The following is a 20882-nucleotide window of genomic DNA, read 5'->3' on the forward strand; positions in this document are numbered from 1 at the left end:
CAGACATGCGAAAGTGGAGGAGGTGCAGTCTCTGCAGAAATGTACTCGTTGCTGTATTTATTTATATGTTTTCATGTTGGTCAAGCTCTTCTGAAAACACCACTGTCTTTCCCCCAAACTGTGAGCTGTAAACTGTAACTGACCCCGAGTCCGGTTTTCATGCTTAGGGGGAGGAGCAGGGCCACAATCCCTCCATTTTGTCTTGATAGCAGGAGACATAACAGATTGTCTAAGTTATGCTGTTTGTCCCCTCATCCCCAGTGTGAGGTCGACCATGTAGGGTTAGACTCAGGGATGGGTTTTGCACTAAACAAAGCGCATTTTCCGCCCATTCCCGAAAAATTTAATTCAAATTCTGCAGTCAAAAATCATCAAAAGGTATATTCAAAAAATAAAAGTTGAATCAGGGCATTTCCTCTATGATGCCTCTTCCTCAAAGCTACATTAATTTCCAACTAAATGAAAATGTGATTTACTTGTCAGCGGCGTAAATGAAGAGTTTAAGCTCTTGGCTTGTTATGCAGGAATTGAGTTCACAAAACGCATCAACCTGTAATACACAGAAACAAAATAAGCAAATCCTTTACAGATCATAGTGACAAACACTGCATATCTTGGCCGATAAAACGTTGTCTGTAGTTCATGTGCTGATGTGATGGAATCAGCTTGACAGGGACTGCCTGCAATTACATGACAAGATGAAAACACAAAACCCATTGCTGCAAGAGAGCGAATGAAAAAAAGTCAGTTTCACCTCCAATTCTTTATTTTAAGTATATCGTTTACAGAAATATTGTGAACCTTAAAACTAACTGACAGGATTTCTGATTGAGAAATCATCCCCTACGCAGAACTGTAATAGGAATACTTATTAATATCTTCAGAGAGAAGTAAAACCAAACTGATCAGCAGAATCTTTAAGAGACAGTGAATACGTTTAAGACTTCAACTGTGAATTCCTAAAAGGTCAAATTCAATTTTTAACAAAGGACATTTTTTTTGATTTGGTCGTTCTGCTGTACAAGCTTGCAGCAGACACCTGAGGCAGCAGCTGCTGTACTTCCCAGCTAAACAACTCCACTGTGACAACTGGACTGAAAGGAGAAAGAGGGATGCAGCTTATTTACTTTGGGAGAAAGGATTTCATGCGCACTGCTACAAAAATGTAGGCCTACTGAGATGAAAAAGGAACGAGGATTCATATTTTGTTTCTTTCTATTAACCTTCTGGTAACACTGCACCAAAATAAGATGTGGATATGTAATACTAGCTGATGTATTATGAGTACAAAATTGTTTTAAAAGTGTTCATTTTCCATACCCTGGACCGAATGGAGCATGCTTGAACTATTGAAATTCCTAAATCTTACAGTATAAAAACAAATTAGAAAAAACAAGCCAGAAAGATTCTTTCATGAAAAATAGCATCCTCAAATCAACTCGAAGCATAAATTAAATTCATACTTAATTACAAACAAAACACATTTAGCACAGTGTAGGACTAGAATAAATAGGGAACATGGATTCACTGTTTAGACGATGAGTCGAGCTCATGGGAGTTTCCACAGGTATGATTGTCCACGGTTATGGATCGGGAGTTCTCATTTCACAGTAAGAGTGCAGAGAGGAGGTGAGTGTAATCAGTCAGCTAGCTGGATGGGCCAGGAGATGGGTGTGTGTGTGTGTGTGTGTGTGTGGGGGGGGGGGGGGGGGTATTATTTCTGGATGTGACTGATTCCTTCAAAATTTGATTTACTACAATCCATAGGGGCGCACCAGGTTCCCTTCGTTGTGGCTTGGACCAAAGTAGAAGAGGATCTTAGGACTGCTTGACCTTGTTCTTTTCCTGGTCATTAACGTGCTGTTCCTCTCTGCTGTCCTCTCGCTCCGGCCGGTCGTCACTCTGGCGGGCAATAAGCAGGCGGCAGGTGAGCAGAATACCAAAGACTAGAGCGTGGGCGTACCGTTTCAGGGGGTCTCCTACAAGCTGGTGGAAGAACAGGACAGCCAGCATGACCAGCAGCAGCAAGAAGTTGGCCACATCCTTGGGCCGACCCGGCACCAGGGTGAGCACCACACCGCAGCCCACCTCCAGAGAGCCGATGATCTTGCGAAGCAGGACTGAACTGATACCAATCTTTTTCAGGCCTGGCAACGCCTTGGCATAGCTCTTGTATGCCCTTTTCTGAAAGGAAAAAATACAAAGAAATTATAAACATTTTTGACATTTAACTCAGCATATAAACTCTCATTGGTGACTTTTTTAGGCCATTTAAGGGCCTTAATGTTAGGTCACCATTCAGTCACACAAGTCAAGAGTTCAACATTCAAATGCTTTTATTTCATCACTGTGGTTGCACAATTACTCTTCCACCTATTGCACTCTGGTTCACTAAAACATATTAACGTATACAATTATTGTAGTAAAATATAATATGAGCATATTCGTTTTGATTTTGCGTGAAGCTACATCAGCTTCCACATTTCAGCATCGGCAGGTGCATCTCACAGAATTTGCTGGAACGCGCCGCCATTGCTGTTTAGCTGTTGTTCTTCAAATTAAACGAGAAGCTTAGCAGCGACAACCTATTTTAATATGACACAAAGAGCACGCTACAACTTCTAAACGGGTTTGTTATCCGGCACGTTTGCAACATTCAGCTACATTGTAGCATGTGTGAACACGATGCGTTCATATCAATCCCTGTTCCAGCGTTAACGATGGACACAGGAGGGAGTATTGTATGTATCCTTACGGATTCATTGATGTTCCCCGTGTTGATACCGACATATTGTATGCCTTATCGTAAAACACACAGGCTTAGCCCATGTGCTAACTGTGTTAGTACATGCAATAACGTTACAGCAGGGTTTAACATGATGAAGCTATAGAGGGATCTCCTCTGGAAAATGAACAAATGCTCCACAGAGGCAGAAAAGAAGAGTAATATCGAAAGCGTTAATTTGTCCTATATTTTACGATTTAGGTCAGCATCACATTACTCGAGCCTGAGAGCCTTTCGCGTCTGCAGCCTGCACCACAGAACAATGGCCTTTAGATGCGAACAGTTGGATATAGATGTACTCACCATTTCACTGTATGCATCTTTGCTTAGTCTCGGAGTGAGCTTAATGGTTCCCATGAACACGAAGAACAAACCCAAAGCAAAAGAAAGAGCCACGACAGTAATTGTCCTTGGTGAGGCCATCTTTTCGCCACCGTGCGCGTACCAGCAGGCGCTTCCCAACGAAGTGAATGAAAGTCAGACGGTTTACCAGTGAAGATGCACCACGGGGGGGGGGGGGGGGGGGATGGGCTTCTGGGTGAACTACAAAGATGGCGACGCGCGGATCCCCTCTCACAGCCTCATCCAAGTAACCCGACAGGAGTCCGGAGACCCCAATGGGCACTCTGCCTGAGGGCCTGGGTAACGTTTTCAGTTGTTTCATATACATTATCATGATATAATTGTATGTCTTTATTTATTTTACAAAAGGCTTCACAGTTCAACATAAAATATACATATTATTTTAAAATCTACAACAGTTTGTTGCTCTTGTGTTGTTCTTTCACACAACTAAGGCTAAAGAAGTTTAAAAATAAATACATTTGTGCAACAAAAAAGGAAAATGGCAAATTACAAAACAATTTAGTTGTTTACTCGTTGTCTGTGTTATATTTTAAAATCGAAATAACTTGCAGCATACATACTTAATTTGCTGTTAGAAAAATACCTGTAAACACAATAGATAGATATGACATGAAAGTAGTGACAACATGTTTATTGTTATTATCAACAACGTCCATTACTCTACCAGTGCTGTGGGAATTTCTGGAAAGTGTTCAAAACATGTTAAAAAAAAGTATTCAGTTCAAAACTTATTAATTAACTACTGCATAGATTTATAAAAACAAAAACCTCATTTTGGTCAGGTACACAATTTCATCTTTTACTTCTGAAAATGTATACATTGTTATTTATATATTCATCTACAATGTTTTTATTTAAATTGTATATTATTAATACATCATTATGCAGACCTGTCCTGCACTACACATTGGAGTCTCCCTCCGAAGGTTCAGGGATCAGGTCTGATGTCGAGTGTAAAAACTAGGTGATGAAGACGTAACAGGATCTGTGTCTTTGAAGTATTGCAGTGCGGCCGGTGTCCCACTACCGCTATCCTCACACTCAGGTCTCAGGATTCGCTCTCACTGTCTCTGAGCCTGACGTTCCTTCAGAGCCAGCATTGCTTTTCGGTAAAGATCTGTCAGGGAACAGGGTCGTTTAAAAAAAATGAAAGCTGTGTGTTCATTTCATTTCCAAAATGTCATTGCATTTAAATGGAGGTGCAAGAAGTGGACGAGGCTCACCAAAGGTTGCAGACAGGTCCACAGGTTGAGAGTAAGCTTCAGACATCTCCTCTGTGTTGATCTTGTTCTTCCTTTTTACTTTCACTATTTTTTTCTTCCTCTTCTTTTCCCCTGTAGCTGGACATAGAATGAAATAAATGTTAGACTTGCATTCTTAAACTGCTTAAAACCACAACATATAGGCCATTAATAACAGATGTGAACCTTTGAGCGGCTTCTTGTCATTGTCCGGTGATTCTGGCACGTCCAGAGCCTCTTCTTTCACTTTTGTTTTGCGTTTGACTTCGCCTTTTTTCGGGGGGATCAGGGCACTGCTGGCTTTCTCTCTGTGACCAGAGTTTTCATGCTCTCCTCTGTTACCTTCACCCTCCTCTTCCTCCTCCTGCTCATTTGCTTCTCCTTCTTTTTCGCCTACCTTTTCCTCAATCGACTTCTTCTTCTTCTTCTTTGTGTTCAGCTTCTTTTTGGTTTCCTGTAAATTGCAGACTTTTGAGTTTAATTTACCATCTATTAATTGTAACATTAATTATAAATCCCATTATCAAGGACGTCACAATCATTTTGTTTAAAAATTCTTCCCCCATTTGGCAAAACATTAGAAACATATCTCAATATTATGCAGTCTAGTTCAACACCACAGCAAACTACATCCTCAATATTAAACATCGTGATTATAAATTAGGCCGAATTGGCTGAACTGTTGATTGCATTATTTTACAGGTGTACGTTATCCAGAAGCCACTGAGTGTAGTTTTAAAAACGGGATGTAGATATTTTCCTGACCTTTTGCAGCATGTTTCGAATGGGTTGCCGCTTCCCTTCACCCTTTGTCTTTTTCTCCTTTTCTTTTGACCGATGAACCTGGCGAAGATCTGACTTGCTGGATTTAATTCTGAGTGGAGTAAACATTGAACATAAAAGGTCAGATGAGTATTCTTTAGGTTTTTGTTGATCTGTACAATATGTGCATGTGTAAAAGAAAGGCCTCTCCTACCGTTCCCCCTTGGTTTTTCTGCGAACTTTCTCTGTTTTCCAGGTCTTTTCCTCCTCTTTTGATTCCAGAGGCCTCTTGCTGTCCTGGACTACACGAGTGCACAGCTCGGGGTAATCCAGACAAACAGCACGCAGCAACCAGCGAAGGCCTCGTTGACTCTTTCTGTCCGACCAGCGTCGCAGGTCCATCAAGGCGGAACAAGGCTCCTGAGAGAGAAAATAGAAAGGTTTGTCTGTCATCTGTATGTCTGCTTCAATTCCTACATGTGTGTTTGTTGGGTTTGCATTCTTGAATTTTAAACACTTACAATGTGGCACAGAGAGCGGCTCTGGTTGACCAGCTTCTCCAGTACCAGAATCTCAATCAACTCACTTCCCAGCAAAGCGTTCATTTTGTCTTGTTTGTTGGCCAACCTAAAAAGTAAAAGTTTTAGCACAGGCCTAAGTCACTCACACTTTAGCTTCACAGTTATCCAGTCATCACTTATTTCAGTGTTTCCCTCATCAGCCACCAGAGGTCACTGTTTACATTGTACATGATGTCAGTTAGGTCTCACTTGTAATGTACGTATGAAGTTGAGTATAATTACACTAATATGGGTTTTCCCGCCACTCTCTGTTGCTTCAGCAGGTCGGCGAGAACCTCCTTGACCTCCTTTATCCTCTGCCTGTCACTGGAGTCCACCACAAAGATGATCCCATGGGCCTCTCCATAGAGCTCACGCCAGGCTTCTCTCGACTCTGCTGACCCCCCCACATCCAGCAAGGTGACCTGGTAGTTCTCCACTCTCAGCTCACTTCGGACGCAGCCGTGGGTGGGTCCAGCTTCAGCACCATGGGGGACTGAAAAGAACAGGAAGTAAAATACAGGTAGATAATTTGTTGTGTTTCCGCTTTCAGCACTTTTAGAGATACATTGGTAACAACTGAATTACCTCTTAACATCCCTCTGATGGAGGATGTTTTTCCTGCTTTGTCAAGACCAACCACCAGAATGGTCACTTTCCTGCAAAGAAGCATGCACAGTATAGAATTTCACTTAAAGGAGCACCATATAGCTTTAGTTGACAGCTGTAAATTAAAGCAGTAACCGGAAATCACATCTGCAGGTGGCAACAAATGTGTTTAGTTTTTTTCTGTACTGAATGCTTGCTCACTTTTGTTTGTATTTTAAGTGTGTTTTTGTTTTTGTTCTTACTTTTTGAAAGATTGAAGTTTTGCCAAATGCGGCACATGCAGCTTTTCTGAGACTGATTGTACATTTCATTACATTTTAAAGAAATATGTTACCTGATCGGCTCCTGTATTTTGGAGACCCAGGTGCAGCAGTTGGTCATCAGGTTGAACATGTTTACTTGAGGTGAGCAAGGTCAGCACAACGGCCACCATCTTCTCTGGAACTGGTACCTGCAAACAGATGGTCAAGTATGACTCACACGGACTAAAATAGGGCCGGTCGGTGGAGTCACTGGGGGGGTCACGGCCAGGTCCAACACAAAGATGCTTTGTGTCTGCTGTAGGAGACTTTTACAGATGGTCAGACATCTGGGTGATGCTTTGATTGCCTAATGTCTCTTTTTACCGCTCTCTAATTAGCTTTATTAGCATTCTTAGCTCACCTTAATTTCAAAGCTTATTTTTTTCTAGGTTCTTGGTTTAAATTAATCAATGCTGATGGGAGCTTTAGGGAACTATGAGGGGTTCTCTCAAGTGTTGTTACACACATGCAGCAGGTGTGTCTGAGGACGTGTGGCCATGTGCTAAAAAAACACAGTCCTTACTCCAGTGCATCTGTTGAGGCTCCGTAATCTGATAAAGCCAGTCTAGAACAGCCTGCAATACTGTCTAGAACAGTGATTCTCAACTGGTGGGTCGCGACCCAAAAGTGGGTCGCGGACCTGTTTTCAGTGGGTCGCGGGCCTTTGCCTGAAAAAAAAAAAGAAAAAAAAAAAAAAGTATTTTATTTTGAAGGGCATTTTTATGTTCAGCGGTGCAGGAAAAACACCCCAAATCGTTGTGAGTCACATCACGTGATGAAGCTCAGCCAATCAAATATGAGTATTCTGTCATGTTTCCTGACTTGAGTGAGATGTACACACACCGTGACACACAGGGAGAGACGAGGAGACAGAGAGCAGAGCAGGACTGTTTATTGAGGTGTGAGTCGTGAAAGTCAAATCATAGGAGGATCTCCAAAAGAGAGAAATGGCCAGAGAGACCAGACTCATTAGACTCTGAAGAATTCACTAATATGAGTCTGTCCAGTCAAACACTAATTTCTCTTTTTAGAAGATGAGAAAAATATAATATTGTGGCTTTTTCACTTCATCCTGAATGAACTGAATTTAAAGCTGCAGGGCAATTCAGTGAAAATGATTTAGCTAAAATGAATTTCGTTACGTAATTCATTTTTTAATCCAGCCGTTATTTTACTTGAAATGAGAAGAACATTTATTTATGTATTTCTATGTATTATTTATAATCCATCCAGTTAAATTTGAAAAATGAGATTAATATTTGTTAAAATATAATTGATGTGTACTTTCTTTATTTGATTTGACAGTTGTTTACTACACAGAGACGTTACTACTACTAGACTTCTTGAATATAGATATACCCAAATTATATATATATATATATATTTATATATATTTATATATATATATATATATATATATATATATATATATATATATATATATATATATATATATATATATATATATAATTTGGGTCGTGGGTCCCAGCTTGTCATTAAGGGGTGATGGTGGGTCCCGCAGCCAGACCAGTTGAGAACCACTGGTCTAGAACAGTATTGTTGACGAGCTGACCCATTTGTTTTGGCTGTAAAAGACACTGAGGTCACCACCGTGTACAATATAAATTCAACATCCGTCTGCAGTACCGAACGTGCAATTTGTGGACTGTGTGAATGTAAAAGTGTTTGCTCTGTGGAGATTTAAAAAAAAATGAAATGTATATTCAAAAATGTGTGTGCATAATAGAAAACATAATTTCTAGTTTATTTTGCCAAATACTAAAGTAATTCTGGTTACTGAAATGTTTCTGGTTCCCATTGAATGGTTGGTTTTGGTCCATACTTTGTAAATTAAAGATAAACCAGGACAGAAGACCTACAGTAAAGTACTTTGTGTTAATCGCTGATAGAAATACTATCATATGAACATGACGATCATATATTCATACATTGTTGTTAATATATCAAATAACTTCTAAAAACACTGTACATAACAGTGCACCGGTTTAAATTCACACAATGACTGAACAGTTCACACGGGTGGTAAAATGCAGTGAATCATTGGATTAAAACAAAGTATTACAAACTCAGTGATATCACTGACTGACTACATCACATGCAAGAGGTGCAAAATGTGCAAGAGATTAATAAAACAGAAGGAATTTAAAGAATACTTACAGAAGTGAGTCTATGTCCATGCATTTGTTTGGGTGCTCGCCTCTATTAACATGTTGTTTCCTCCTGCTACCAAACTAATCAGGCTCACAGTAAGCCTTTAGTCACCCCATGTGGGAGGTAGAACCTGAGGAAACGTTGTATTGGTATTCCAACCAATCCCAGAGTCCTCCCAACCAATCGCTAATCCCATTGGATGGCGTGGTGATTCTAGTTAGACCAAACGAAGGTGCATGTATCCCTCCTGGAGAGCAATTGTGTCTTGTGGTGTGATCTGTGACGTGCTGTGACCTCCTAGAAAGGGTAGCATGCGGAGCGTTTGGACAGATTTAGCACAACTTTAGTCACTGTGGGAGATAATGACATCATAACTGGGGTGACGGCCAGGTGTTGTCACTCTACAATGTATGTCAAAGTTTACAGGTATATTTGAAACTAAAGCTATTTTTCCTTGTGAGGTGGCGGGTTGATATTCTTACAAATGTTTATATGGTTTGTAATGAACAAGCTACTGTGTTTATTTTAATATGTATTAGTGGGTATGTACTGCACAATTATGTGCATATTTATTATGTCGTGGATTTGCCATTTTATTCTGTTTTTATTTACATTTGTAGTTGTTTTCATGTTGATCAGTGAGAAATGTTCCTCTCAAATAAACTTTCAGTGTGGATAATAAAGAGGGAAATAAACAAGATTATAGTTCAGGTGAAAATGCATTTGATAAGGAATGTTAAGTTTATTTATAATAGACATTTCATAAACAAAGAAATTTAAATTTAACTTAAATAAATACAAGTTTACAGAGGATCATCACGTTACATAATGGTTAATGCAATTAGGGAGCCAGTCCAACACATCTTTGTAATGCAGCATGAGCCACTAGATGGCCTCAGAATCACAGGATCTATTTTTACTGCCTGAGACTGCTGTGCACATTGTAGTCTGTAAATAATAATGGCTCTGTTTTCATGTCCTTGACATGCCAAGATAAACGGCTGAGGCTACAATTCAGTCTACTCAAAGCTGAACATAAATATTCTTGATTTGCAGCCTCGATGCAATCCAATCCACAGCACTGATTTTTTTCATTTCTCAATGTTTATCAAAAATCAAATGGAAAATGGAGAGCGGACTATGAAACAGAGCTTCTGCAGCCACAATTAAATTATAGATGTTTGTGAGGAATGGTTTGTGAGCAGGCCTTATCTTATTATGTCGTTAAACCAACATCCAATCAGGCTCTGCCCTCCTCTGCTGAGTAGACTCATACCAGAATCTGACCGTCAGCTGACACACACACACACACACGCGCGCACACACATTCAATTTGTAAATTTGCTTATTTGCTTTATGCCCTGAAAGTACATACGATGAGACGAATTTTTTTTTACAATTTACAATACAATCAAAAATTTAATAAAGTTACAGCTAGTACACGGTTAGCTTAGCTTAGCTTAGCATGAAGATTGGAAACTGAGGCAAACAGCTAGCTTGGCTTAACAAAATCAGCACCACAAGTTTAGTAATCAACACTTTATATCTGGTTTGTTTAATCCGTACAAAAAACAGTGTATGAAAGTCATATTATGGTTTTACAAATGTTTAGCTTCACATTTTACATTTCCAGAGTGGTATCTTCTCATCTAACTCGCAGCAAGAAAGCAAAGACATATTTCCCAAAATGTAGAACTATCACTTTAAAGATAGTTCAAGACAAAGATTATTGTACAGAATTTAAAACAGACAAACAGTGTAATTATTTCTATGTGTGTAGCCTATCCCCGTCCCGGTTGGCTGGTAACACTGTGCAGATGGCCGGTGCTCAGTAATGAGGTTTCCATCTTCCACGGCCCCCTTGTCTCCACAGAGCACACAGCCTCTGCAGTCTGAAGTCACTGACCCACACACTGCTTCACCAAACACATGCATAAGTAATGACCTTCATAGGTTGTGTCGACCACTGACTGAGATGAGATCTGATTCGACACAGAGAGGTTGGCATGTTTGGGTTGAGCTGTGTTTAAACTGTTCCACAGTTAAGTGAAATATGAACAGAAAAACTCCATTTGTAGCTATAGGGAAAGTTGCATCTCCCAAACTGGAATATTAAAGTTCCCTTTCAGTCAAAATAAAACGGATTATCTAAAGTAAAAGCGGTCATGTAGACATCAACCTAAGCAACAGAGAATAGTTTTGCAATGGAAATATTGGGTACTTCGCCACAGATTGTGTCCTTCTCACACGCCTCCCAAACAAGGATCCTTGTTTGCATAAGTGCGCAAACATCAAAACCAGTTCTGTTCTGGTTCACACAAAGGTATCGTTGTCTAATGAGCATTTAGCCTGAACAAATTGTAAAATAATGAGAAATGCCTGTGTGTAAAGTGAATGAGAAGATGGAGTGAAATTGTAATAGTTGATTCAGTGTGTGTGTGTGTGTGTGTGTGTACTGAACCTGCTTGTGTGGCAGCTTCACTCGCAGGCCTGCAAGTCCCCATGACAAGGCCAAGTCTTCTCTGCCGGTGGAAACTAAAAATGGAAGCACAGAGAAACTGAACTCCCTTTGCTCGCCCTACGCAGTGCTTCCACTTGGAATAGACAAATACTGGATGTAATAAAACTACAGTGCATCTCTCACTGTATCAGTAGTTAGTTTGGCAAAAGTAGTCCAGAGAGATGTAAAAATAAATTGTAATCTTGTTTATTAAAAATGGACTGAAATGTTACAACATTGACCGCCTTCTCTGCTAGTAGTAGTAGTAGTAGTTGTAGCAGTACAGTATAATTCTCAAAGTCACAGTGACCTGTGCAAGATATCACATGTCGGGCTGCTCAAAATAGCCTTGCCATGCACCAGATGCATTAATACACATTCCTCAGTTTCTATTTATATTTCAACTGTTTTCATACTGTTGTATACATGCAGTGCTCATCACTGCTTCATACAGTTCAGTGTTCTCCATTTCCATTTATTTATCTGCCTGCAGAGCAAGCAGATGCACCTCCCTGAGATGCTTTGTTATGATAATAATGTTGTGATTTCTCTTTCCTTTTTTATCCATATGGCTTTTGTTTCTGCACAGCTCATTATTTTCTTGTAATTTGTACTTTCCACCTCCCTTCACATATATGTATGTATAAATATATGTCCATTACGTGTCTGTTCTCCGCACAGAAATGTCTTTCTTGTTGAGTAAAGTTCTATCATTTCATATCATATCTCTAATCTCTCTTACTTTGAAGAGCGCTCATTCATTTCCGGTATCTCCCCGTGTGTTTTGGGTGACTAAACGCAGAGCTGTTGCATTGACAGCGCACCAGAAAACCTGAACCACGAGTATGCCGACTCAAACCAGCTGCACACCGACTCCACAGCGGGACTGTGTGTTTTTAAGCAGAATTTAACTCATTTTTAAGTACTGATGGCCTGAGTTTGGACGACGATCGCCGGGCGAAAGTCTTTATTTGGAGAGTGCCGCATGCCAACGCTGACAAATTCCAGATCCTGAACTCTGACGGTGCAACAGCAGCGCCGATATCCCTGCAGACAGTGAGGGGGTTTCCTTGGGATTCAACCGGGTGGTAACGCCACGTACGACGATTTACGAGACAATCAAACAAAAGCCTTTTTTTCTGTGTGTGTGTGTGTGTGTGTGTGTGTGTGTGTGTGTGTGTGTGTGTGTGTGTGTGTGTGTGTGGGGGGTGGGGTGGTGCAGTGGGGCGGTGGCACCGCCGAGCTGTTGAGTTATGACGTGAAACCAGCGATGATCAACTTGGTGGGAAGTTGGGAGAGACTGTGGACCAAGGGAAGTATTTACAACAACAACAACAAAGTGATGTTTCTATTTGGAGCACGCTAAGGCAAGTGCAGCTCAACGTGCGTTTGGCGACGTCCAAATATCCTCTCTGATCAAATCCAACAACATTATGCGCGAGGTGACCATGGAGGAGGAAGAGAGGGAGATCTCCGACATTGACCCGCAGGAGGGCTCCGCGGTGGCGGAGAACGGAGTCATGCTGGTGGTCAATCACAGCCGGATCCTGCCTCCCTTCAGCGTCGTGCTGGCCACCGTGCTCTACTGCGCGGAGTTCGTCACCGGCGCGGTGCTCTGCAGCATGTACCGCAAGACCGACGATGTCATCTGGTTGAGCTTCACCATCGCCTTCATGCTGCTGCCCGCCCTGCTCATCCAGTTGACGCTGACGTTCATCCACAGGGACCTGGGTCGGGACCGGCCCCTGGTCCTCTTCCTGCACCTGCTGCTGCTCGGCCCTCCCATTAGGTGGGTGAGGGGTCAGGGGTCAGGGGGTGGTGGTGGGGTGGCTGCAAATCATACAACTTTTAAATACTCCTGGAAGTTGTCTTCGAATAAAGTGTTTTCAGATACATGAAGGTGTGAATCCAACGTTTCAGTCAGCCAGTGGGAGATGGGATTTGTAGTAAATCACCAGAAACATAAAAAGAAAACCATGAACATAAGTCATGTCTTCCCAAACGTGTTAATGGAACAAATTTGAAATGTTTCTCTATAATTATTCATTACTCATGCCCCTATGCGCTGTAAAGATCAGTAAATGAATTGAAAATAGACGACAACTTTTTTTTAAATAATCGATTCATAGTTTTAGTCATTTTTTAAGATGAAATTCCAATTTGTTGCTGGTTCCACCTTCTCAAATGTGAGGATTTTATGCTTTTCTACTTGCGCATACATGATTGTAAACTGAATATATTTGGCTCTGACAAAACAAGACATTTGAAGACAACATCACGGGTATAGTTGGAAATTATAACAAGAAATATCCCCTATTTTCTGACATGTTATACACAAAACGATTCATTGAGAAAACTGACAGATTGATCGATTAAAAAAAAAAAAAAATAATAATAATAATAATCTTCACCTACAGCTCCACATCTTACTTACATCTTACTGGACATGCAACTTCCACTTTCCATTTGCAGTGCAGTGCAGTTAATGGGATACTGATAGGCAGTCTGTGTTCAGTGCACAGAATCACTGACTGTCAGTCTCCATCCATCTGTTGCAGTTCATCGCCTACATTTTATCAAGAACATTAATGTGTTATGACAGGCTGCTGCAGCGTCATGATTATTTTATTTTTTTTGCACTGAATGGGAATCAGATTTGGCTCATTAACGGCATCACACCAGATGGAAAGCCAGTCCAGTATATGAAGGACAGGAGTGACGACCGAGCACAACAACCTCCCACGTCGTCAAAAGAGATAGAAGTCAAATATCGGGAGCTTTTTTTTCTTCCTGAGGCTCTTTTAATTTGAGGTCTTCCTTGGTGGTTTGGTCAGAGTTGAACCTGCTGCAGTCTAGACTCTGAAACCAATCTGTCAGAGGACTCTGAAGAGCTGGCACCCGCCCTGATGACACTTCCTTCACATTTATGACCTCATCTCAGGGTGAAGGCCTTCGATGCTGCCGACCAGTCCGACAGCTGATCCGGCCGGATTGGCTCTCGAGGAGAGAGGAGTTGTAGATTAATATTCATTTTACAGCTTGTTTATTCTTGGAAATTGTTGAGGAAGGAAGTTGTTCCGTTTATACACTTCAATGCCGGTTGATCTCAGCTGAGAGACTTGTTCGGTGAACCGTGACTCATGCAGGAAGATGTAGGCGGAGACTTAAGTTCACTGAAATTCAAATATACAACTTGTACTCTCTTTGTTTTGCTCTGAACTTTTAAACGTTGACAGTGAGCCCTGAGGTGTTTCTTTGAATTTCCTGTACAAGAAGAGGTAGTTGAAGTGTTGTTTTTACAGGGCTAGAAATTCAACTCTGTCTTGAGTTCATCGCAGGTCGATGGGCCTCGGGAAGAATGCTTTGCAAGAGAAAGTGTTGCGAAAAGGCTTATAAATTACTTTATTTGTGGCTCGGCTTGCAGTGCACCCTAAAATATAACCAGTCCGATACATTTTCAAACAGATTCCAGATATAAGAGAAAAGAAGGAGAAGGAATAAAGAGCTAGCGCTACAGAAGAAGCATCTTTAGCAGTGACATTAAGAAGACAGGGAATTATCTTATCTCCGATGCTGAGCTAACAAATTGGATTTCAGTGCAGCCATTGCTTAATGTAGCCCGTCAAAACTGATAAAAGTCTGTATCTCTTCGGGATACAGCACAAGGCTCACATACTTCATGTTTTACGTTGTGATGAATGCCATTTGAGTACAATGTAACACGGAGTGTTAAGCAGGAGAACAGACCTTTCGGGTAGACCACCTGCAGCTCCAGAGTCTATTTCGATCTTTGAGCGAGAGTGTTAGTCAGAAGTGTTGTAAAAATACATCGGTCACATTTTGGCTGCGAGGAGCTTGCAGAGCAACAGAGCTGCTGGATGACAGTCTGATTTGTGACTTATCTTTCAGGGAGACGTTGACTGAAATGATCTCACCAGACTTTTGGGAAAACAACACTCGTGCGCTGTCTAAATACAGGTGCTTCCCTTAGTACACTTCATGGAGTACACTGTGCACACTGTGTTGCTAATTGGGTGCATTTTGACATGGTGGTGTTGTCCAGTGTTCCTCTTCTTCACCTTCTTCTTGGCAGATTGGAAGTGGGCGGAGCATTAGCGCCAACATTTGACTGCGACTGTCGCCCTCCTTTATGACAACCGATCCAATAGTTGTTCAGATGTTTCAGTCCGGGTCGAGCTACCTGCCGAGCTGACACTGTGATCCAGAGCCTCACTGCTGCTGCTGCAGACTATCAAGGATTGTTCTCTGAACAAAGACAGCTGCTGAAAACCAAAAGCAGCAGTTTTCTGTCAGCTACACGCACTAGCGTGTGATGCTGCACACGTCTTTGCTGCACTTGAATGCTTTGCTCGTGCCGGTGATTGTTGAACCGCCATGACCATGAAACATCTTTCAATATCAAATAGATCCCGCCTCTCTAATGTGAGTTTTATGAATGCTTTTTTATTTAGTTTTTTTGCAGTAAGCTGCGACGTCTCTGGTGTTTTTAGTGCGACAGAGAAGCCAGAAAACAAATACTGGGGTTGCTATTACAGATCACTTTGTTCTGTTCGGTTTATTTTTCCTTTTTCTTTCAAGTTGAGCTCGTTCCACGCTGTGCTGCTGTAGATAACGTCTGCTCCCTCGTGGCTCAGATGGGAGGTTTCCTGTGTGACTCAGGGACGGTGTAATTTGCTGATCTTGTGGCTGCGTAGTCAAACACATGGTGTCTGCTATCAAAAGAGGAAGTTCAAGTCACATTTTTCTTTCTTTTTTTTACACATAACTGCATGATTAATAACCTTTTTAAGAGCCTTGTTTTGGTTGCATTGGAGTCTAGCAGAAGATAATGAGACACAGAGTCTCTTTAAGGAGGGGGTCGGTATGTTTTCAACTTGTCTTGACGTGTTTCCTTAAGTGCAGGAACAGAAACGACATTACTCTTTCAACTTGGGCCAGTCTTGGCATGCAGAGCTTCGTGTTTTGTGTCTGTTTGTGTGCCACCAACTCACCACAGTCAGGCGAGGTCGTGTTGTCGTGGGCGCGGTGAGCTTGATGATGTAATCCCAGGTGACCAAAAGAAGAGGATCTTGCTAAAGAGCTGCTGAAAGGATTTCCTGAATGCTCTGCCTCCCATTAGTCAGAAAAAACATCAGCGTTAAAATCGTCACATGAGTCTCTTTGCTTCTTTTTGAAGCCGGTTCCTCTTTGTTTGTGTGGCATTTGTCACATCGGACTGCTGTTTCGGACTGGTTCCTTTTTATGAATCCTTGTCAGAAGTCAGCATATTGATTCTCCTGGCTAATGCATTCAGCTGCCCCTTCCCCCGAGTGAAATTCAGTCTGCCTCACAGTCAAAGTGCAGGCTGGCTGAAGTTGAGCACCCTCACTCTGCGTCCTCAGCGCCATTGTGCTGCCAGATTTCCAAGGGAGGGGATGTCAGTAAATCAGGTTTTTACCTTCCCTGTTTCCCTGTCATCGACCTCGAACACTAAAGCTGAGCAGCCGTGATCTGTCTTGTGGCTATCGGTCTTGGACTGAATGTGTTTAGAGATAATATAAGAGCCTGCTTCCAAATAACAACAACTAATCCCCTGCCAGCCTGTGAGGTTTGGGTCAAAGACAGTTCAGTGTGGACTCTTGGCACTGTGCCACATTTACACTGCAAGCAAAGAGTACAGTTTCCCTTCTAGCAGCAGCAGCTGAAGCAACATGTCCGACTGCTGACTCTGGACAGTCTGGACGGCACGTAGTTGAACCATGGCGCAATAGATTCCTGTGAGGAGTCGTATGTCCAAAGTTGGAGATTTTGGAGCAGAAGATGACATTCCAGCACAGTGATGTGAGATTTAGTGTTTCAGTGGGAAGCGAGGTTTAGTGTGCTAGCAGATGTGCTTACGGGTCAGTTTACAAGTGCTTTTCAGGGATTATGATGCTGACATTCTGTTGTTGGCAGGTGGAAACCTTGTACTTCCAGTTAGCTTGTTGCAGCTTGAACAGTTTTAACAGAAATTATTTCACACGTTTGTCTGGAAGCATTTTTCATATATTTTAAATCTAGAAACAATCACACTTCCTTTTAAGTTTTCAGTCTACACAGAAATCTCTCGCAGTGCACAACATGTTTCCGTCCTCATGAATAGTGTTGATGTCGGGCTGAACACAGGGAGCGTTTACCTTGCAAACGTTCAGAGAACCACACCCAGAGGTTTTCAGTTGATCCAGGCCTCCGGGAAGCTGTTTTTGTTTCTTTCTCCCGACTGCCCTCTGGTGGATTCTCAGTGCTGTTTGTGTTTGTTTAGCTGTGATTTACAAAGATAGGTGTATTTATCATGATGGAGCCCTTATGTCAGATAACATTTCTGAGATCAGTGTTGTGTTGATAATATGTAATATCAAAACAAGCTGCAACTTCAAAACAAGCTGCTACAACAAATTGCTGGCATATAGCCTCTGTTTTTTTTGCTTTATTCTACTCGTGTGTTTGCTTCATAGCTTTTGATGCCCGTTCATATTCCCACTATGATGATTATACGTCGCTGTTAAAGCGCAAGACATCGCCTCTCATTGTGGTAACTTAAACATTACATTGCACTGCCCTCTGTTGGTGTGAACATGTGACTCCACTCTCAGTCGCTCTTTTATTTCATCCTCAGGTGTTTTGAGGCTCTGGTGGTCTATTTCAAGGCGGGTAAAAAGGAGGAGCCTTATGTCACCATCTCCAGGAAGATCAGCCTGAAGAAGGGCCAGGAGATGCCCATGGAGTGGGAAATCGGACAATCCGAGCGCAAGCTGGCCACTCACAGAAACGCCTTCAAACGCACCGCGGTCATCCAGGCTTTTCTGGGATCCGCTCCTCAACTGACGCTCCAGCTGTACGCCACCATCCAGGAGAAATACTTACTCCCTGCAAGATGTAAGCTGGAGCGGTTAAGGTTCCACTATACGAGTGTCCTAAAAAAATCACTACTGAACAGGGTTGCACTCTGGATTTTATTCCTGGCAAGGTTGAAGTACCTCTAAAATAGTATGGAATGATTTGAGGTTTGCAGCCCTTTAAGACTATGACTCATCACCTTGAATTAACACTGTACACATGAAATGAAATGTCACCTCCAATGTATGTAAATGTAGTAAAGTAGGGCGGAAGATTTTAAAGAGCCTCATATACCCCGGTAAGTCTTTTCTGTATTTCTCCTAAAAGGTATTTAAAAGCCCGTGTATAAAGAGCTGTTTTTGTTAATTGATGGACATCAAAGACATCAAATTTAAAGCGAGAGATTTGCGCAAAGGATAAAATCTAAATTTCACCTGATGATGGCGCTAGAGGGAAAATTAAGAGATCATGAATGTGCACCAGATTTGATGGCAACACACCCAGTACAGCAGTTGTACAGACGATTCAGTTTGGCCCAAAGGTGTTGAAAAAGTGTTTGTACCATATGTGAGTGAATCCATTTAAATATGTATTGAATTCGGATACGTTTAAATTGATAATTTAAGGAGTTCTCTGCGCTTCAGACCATTTAAAGACGAGACATTTGTCAATGGTGATGTGATGCTGTTGATCAAAAGTTAACAGATGGCTTGTGTTTGTTTCCACAGTGGTCCTGATGATCATCACCCTGATCTCCATCACATACGGGGCTCTCGTGTGCAGCGCTCTGGCCATCCAGATCAGATACGACAACTACAAAGTGCAGTTGCGCCCTTTTGCCTACCTGTGCATGATCGTGTGGAGAGGGTTGGAGATTGCCACCCGGATCACCGCTCTGGTCCTCTTCAGCACGGCGCTCACGCACTGGGTGATCCTGGTCGGCACGGTTAACCTGCTCTTCTTCTTCTTCCTCCCCTGGGTGGAGTTCTGGGTCAGGAAAGGCTCGCTGACTGACGACGTGGAGAAGAACTTCTCCAAGCTGGGCACCACGGTGGTGCTGTTCATGTTCACGCTGCTCTACGCCTGCATCAACGTCTTCTGCTGGTCGGCGGTGCAGTTGGACTTCACCCATCGAGAGCTCATCGAGAGGAAGCAGCAGTGGGACCGTCTGGCCATGTACTACACGGGACGCTTTGTGGAGAACTTCATCCTCATGACGCTCTGGTACTTCTTCAAGTCGGACTTCTACGAGTATGTGTGCGCGCCGCTGCTGGCCGTCCAGCTGCTGATCTGCTACAGCCTGGCCTTGCTCTTCATGCTGCTCTTCTACCAGTTCTGCCACCCCTGCAGACGCCTCTTCAAGTACAACGTGCACGACTGCCTGCACTGCGTCTGCTGCCGTCCGGGACGGAGGGGAGCGAGCGGTCGACGGGGGAAGCTGCCGCCCTCGTACTCTACCGCCGCCACCATGGTGCTGATGCCGGAGGAGCCACTGGAGCTGCTGGAACCCCGAAACTCCCAACCTCTCGACCTCACCAGTCAGCTGGGAGAGAGGGAGACGGCCATTGTTGATGACATGATGGATGCGGCCTGAGAAAGGCTTTGTGGGGAATTTCAATTAGCAAGTTGTCTAATGTAGAAATGCATCTCAGCTAGCGCTGTAGGCCGCACCACAGAACGATACCTCGAGTACTTTTAACACAAATACCCGAATGATTATGTTTTTTGAGTCGGCAAGGTGATGAACTATTTATCTTAAGTGCACAGATCTTTATTACATGTTTGTGGTTGTGAGAGGGATTCAGGTGAACTCCTGATGTCTTTTCTGAGGGTGACTACATACACTTGGGGCACAGCGAGGCCTCGGTACACCAAAGAATGTAACGTGTGCAGCGATGCACAAAGGCTGCCTTGAGAGAGCAGCAGTGGGTCATGTACAGGACTGAGCCAGGTGTGCGGGAAACATGCCAAGACTGACCGGGGCACCCCCAGTTTACTTCCTCTCCGGGAACTCGCACCATGAACGCCGCCTATGCACACGTTTGCATCGGCACTAAACAGTTGGTTTTTTTTAAACAGCAGGAGGACAAGAGAAAATCAGAATGATGTAACTTCCTTATACCCAACTACATAAACCTGCTGTGATGAATGCCTTGTATTGTTCGCTGCTCAGTCTGGTGGCCTTGATATACAAGTACAGGTTTTAGTTTCACAAGAATACATAAAATCCCGTCACCCATTGGTGAAAACTCTGTTGAACAAAAAATAAAAGATTCAGAAGACTGTGTGGAACATCGTGTGTTGTTAACCTCCCAGTTGATGATGCTTTAGCCAGACTCACAATGAATTAGCTTCTACTTTTAAAAGTGCTTTCACAGTTTGCTCCTTTTTTATGTTTTGTGTCGTTTGTTCGTTCAGTGCCTTGACTACTATTGTTTTACTTGAAACCTAAATAAAATAATCTGATACACGCTCATTGTTATTTGACTTGATTTATGACTTCGCACTCATGATTCACACAATAAACATTGATTTTCCCGATAAAAACCAATCGCTTCGCCGCCCAGCAGAGGCACAGAACTTCCCGTATGTCGTAACGGGTATTTCCTCATTCCTGGCGATCACTCCTCATTTCACCTGAGGTTGCAGCAACTAGGAATGTGATCATTCAGCACGGGGAGGGAAACCTCTCCTCTAAAGCGCCTCAAC

At 42.5% G+C, this 20882-nt stretch overlaps 3 protein-coding genes across 3 annotated transcripts; 1 reads left to right on the plus strand and 2 right to left on the minus strand.

Moving 5' to 3' along the window:
* Positions 1–748: 748 nt before the first annotated feature.
* On the minus strand, positions 749–3235 carry tmem35 (transmembrane protein 35). The gene is made up of 2 exons (XM_079268878.1): positions 3089–3235; positions 749–2184 (listed from the first exon to the last, which is right to left on the minus strand). Exons 1-2 carry the CDS (start codon positions 3206–3208, stop codon positions 1819–1821), a joined length of 486 nt encoding a protein of 161 aa, XP_079125004.1. The 5' UTR covers positions 3209–3235; the 3' UTR covers positions 749–1818.
* A 928-nt stretch (positions 3236–4163) lies between these two features.
* On the minus strand, positions 4164–8823 carry arl13a (ADP-ribosylation factor-like 13A; the record flags this gene model as incomplete). Its single annotated transcript, XM_079269401.1, is given in 11 exon segments — positions 4164–4268; positions 4375–4491; positions 4579–4846; positions 5158–5266; positions 5369–5574; positions 5676–5781; positions 5958–6210; positions 6303–6373; positions 6658–6737; positions 6741–6774; positions 8804–8823. Coding segments are annotated over 11 exon segments (1320 nt in total). The 3' UTR covers positions 4164–4212.
* Positions 8824–12121: 3298 nt separating this feature from the next.
* xkrx (XK related X-linked) lies at positions 12122–20644 on the plus strand. Its single transcript, XM_079268283.1, has 3 exons — positions 12122–13086; positions 17953–18212; positions 18902–20644. Exons 1-3 carry the CDS (start codon positions 12731–12733, stop codon positions 19765–19767), a joined length of 1482 nt encoding a protein of 493 aa, XP_079124409.1. The 5' UTR covers positions 12122–12730; the 3' UTR covers positions 19768–20644.
* Positions 20645–20882: the final 238 nt, after the last annotated feature.

This window comes from Melanostigma gelatinosum (assembly GCF_949748355.1).
Source record: "Melanostigma gelatinosum genome assembly, chromosome: 5".
Taxonomy (NCBI): domain Eukaryota; kingdom Metazoa; phylum Chordata; class Actinopteri; order Perciformes; family Zoarcidae; genus Melanostigma; species Melanostigma gelatinosum.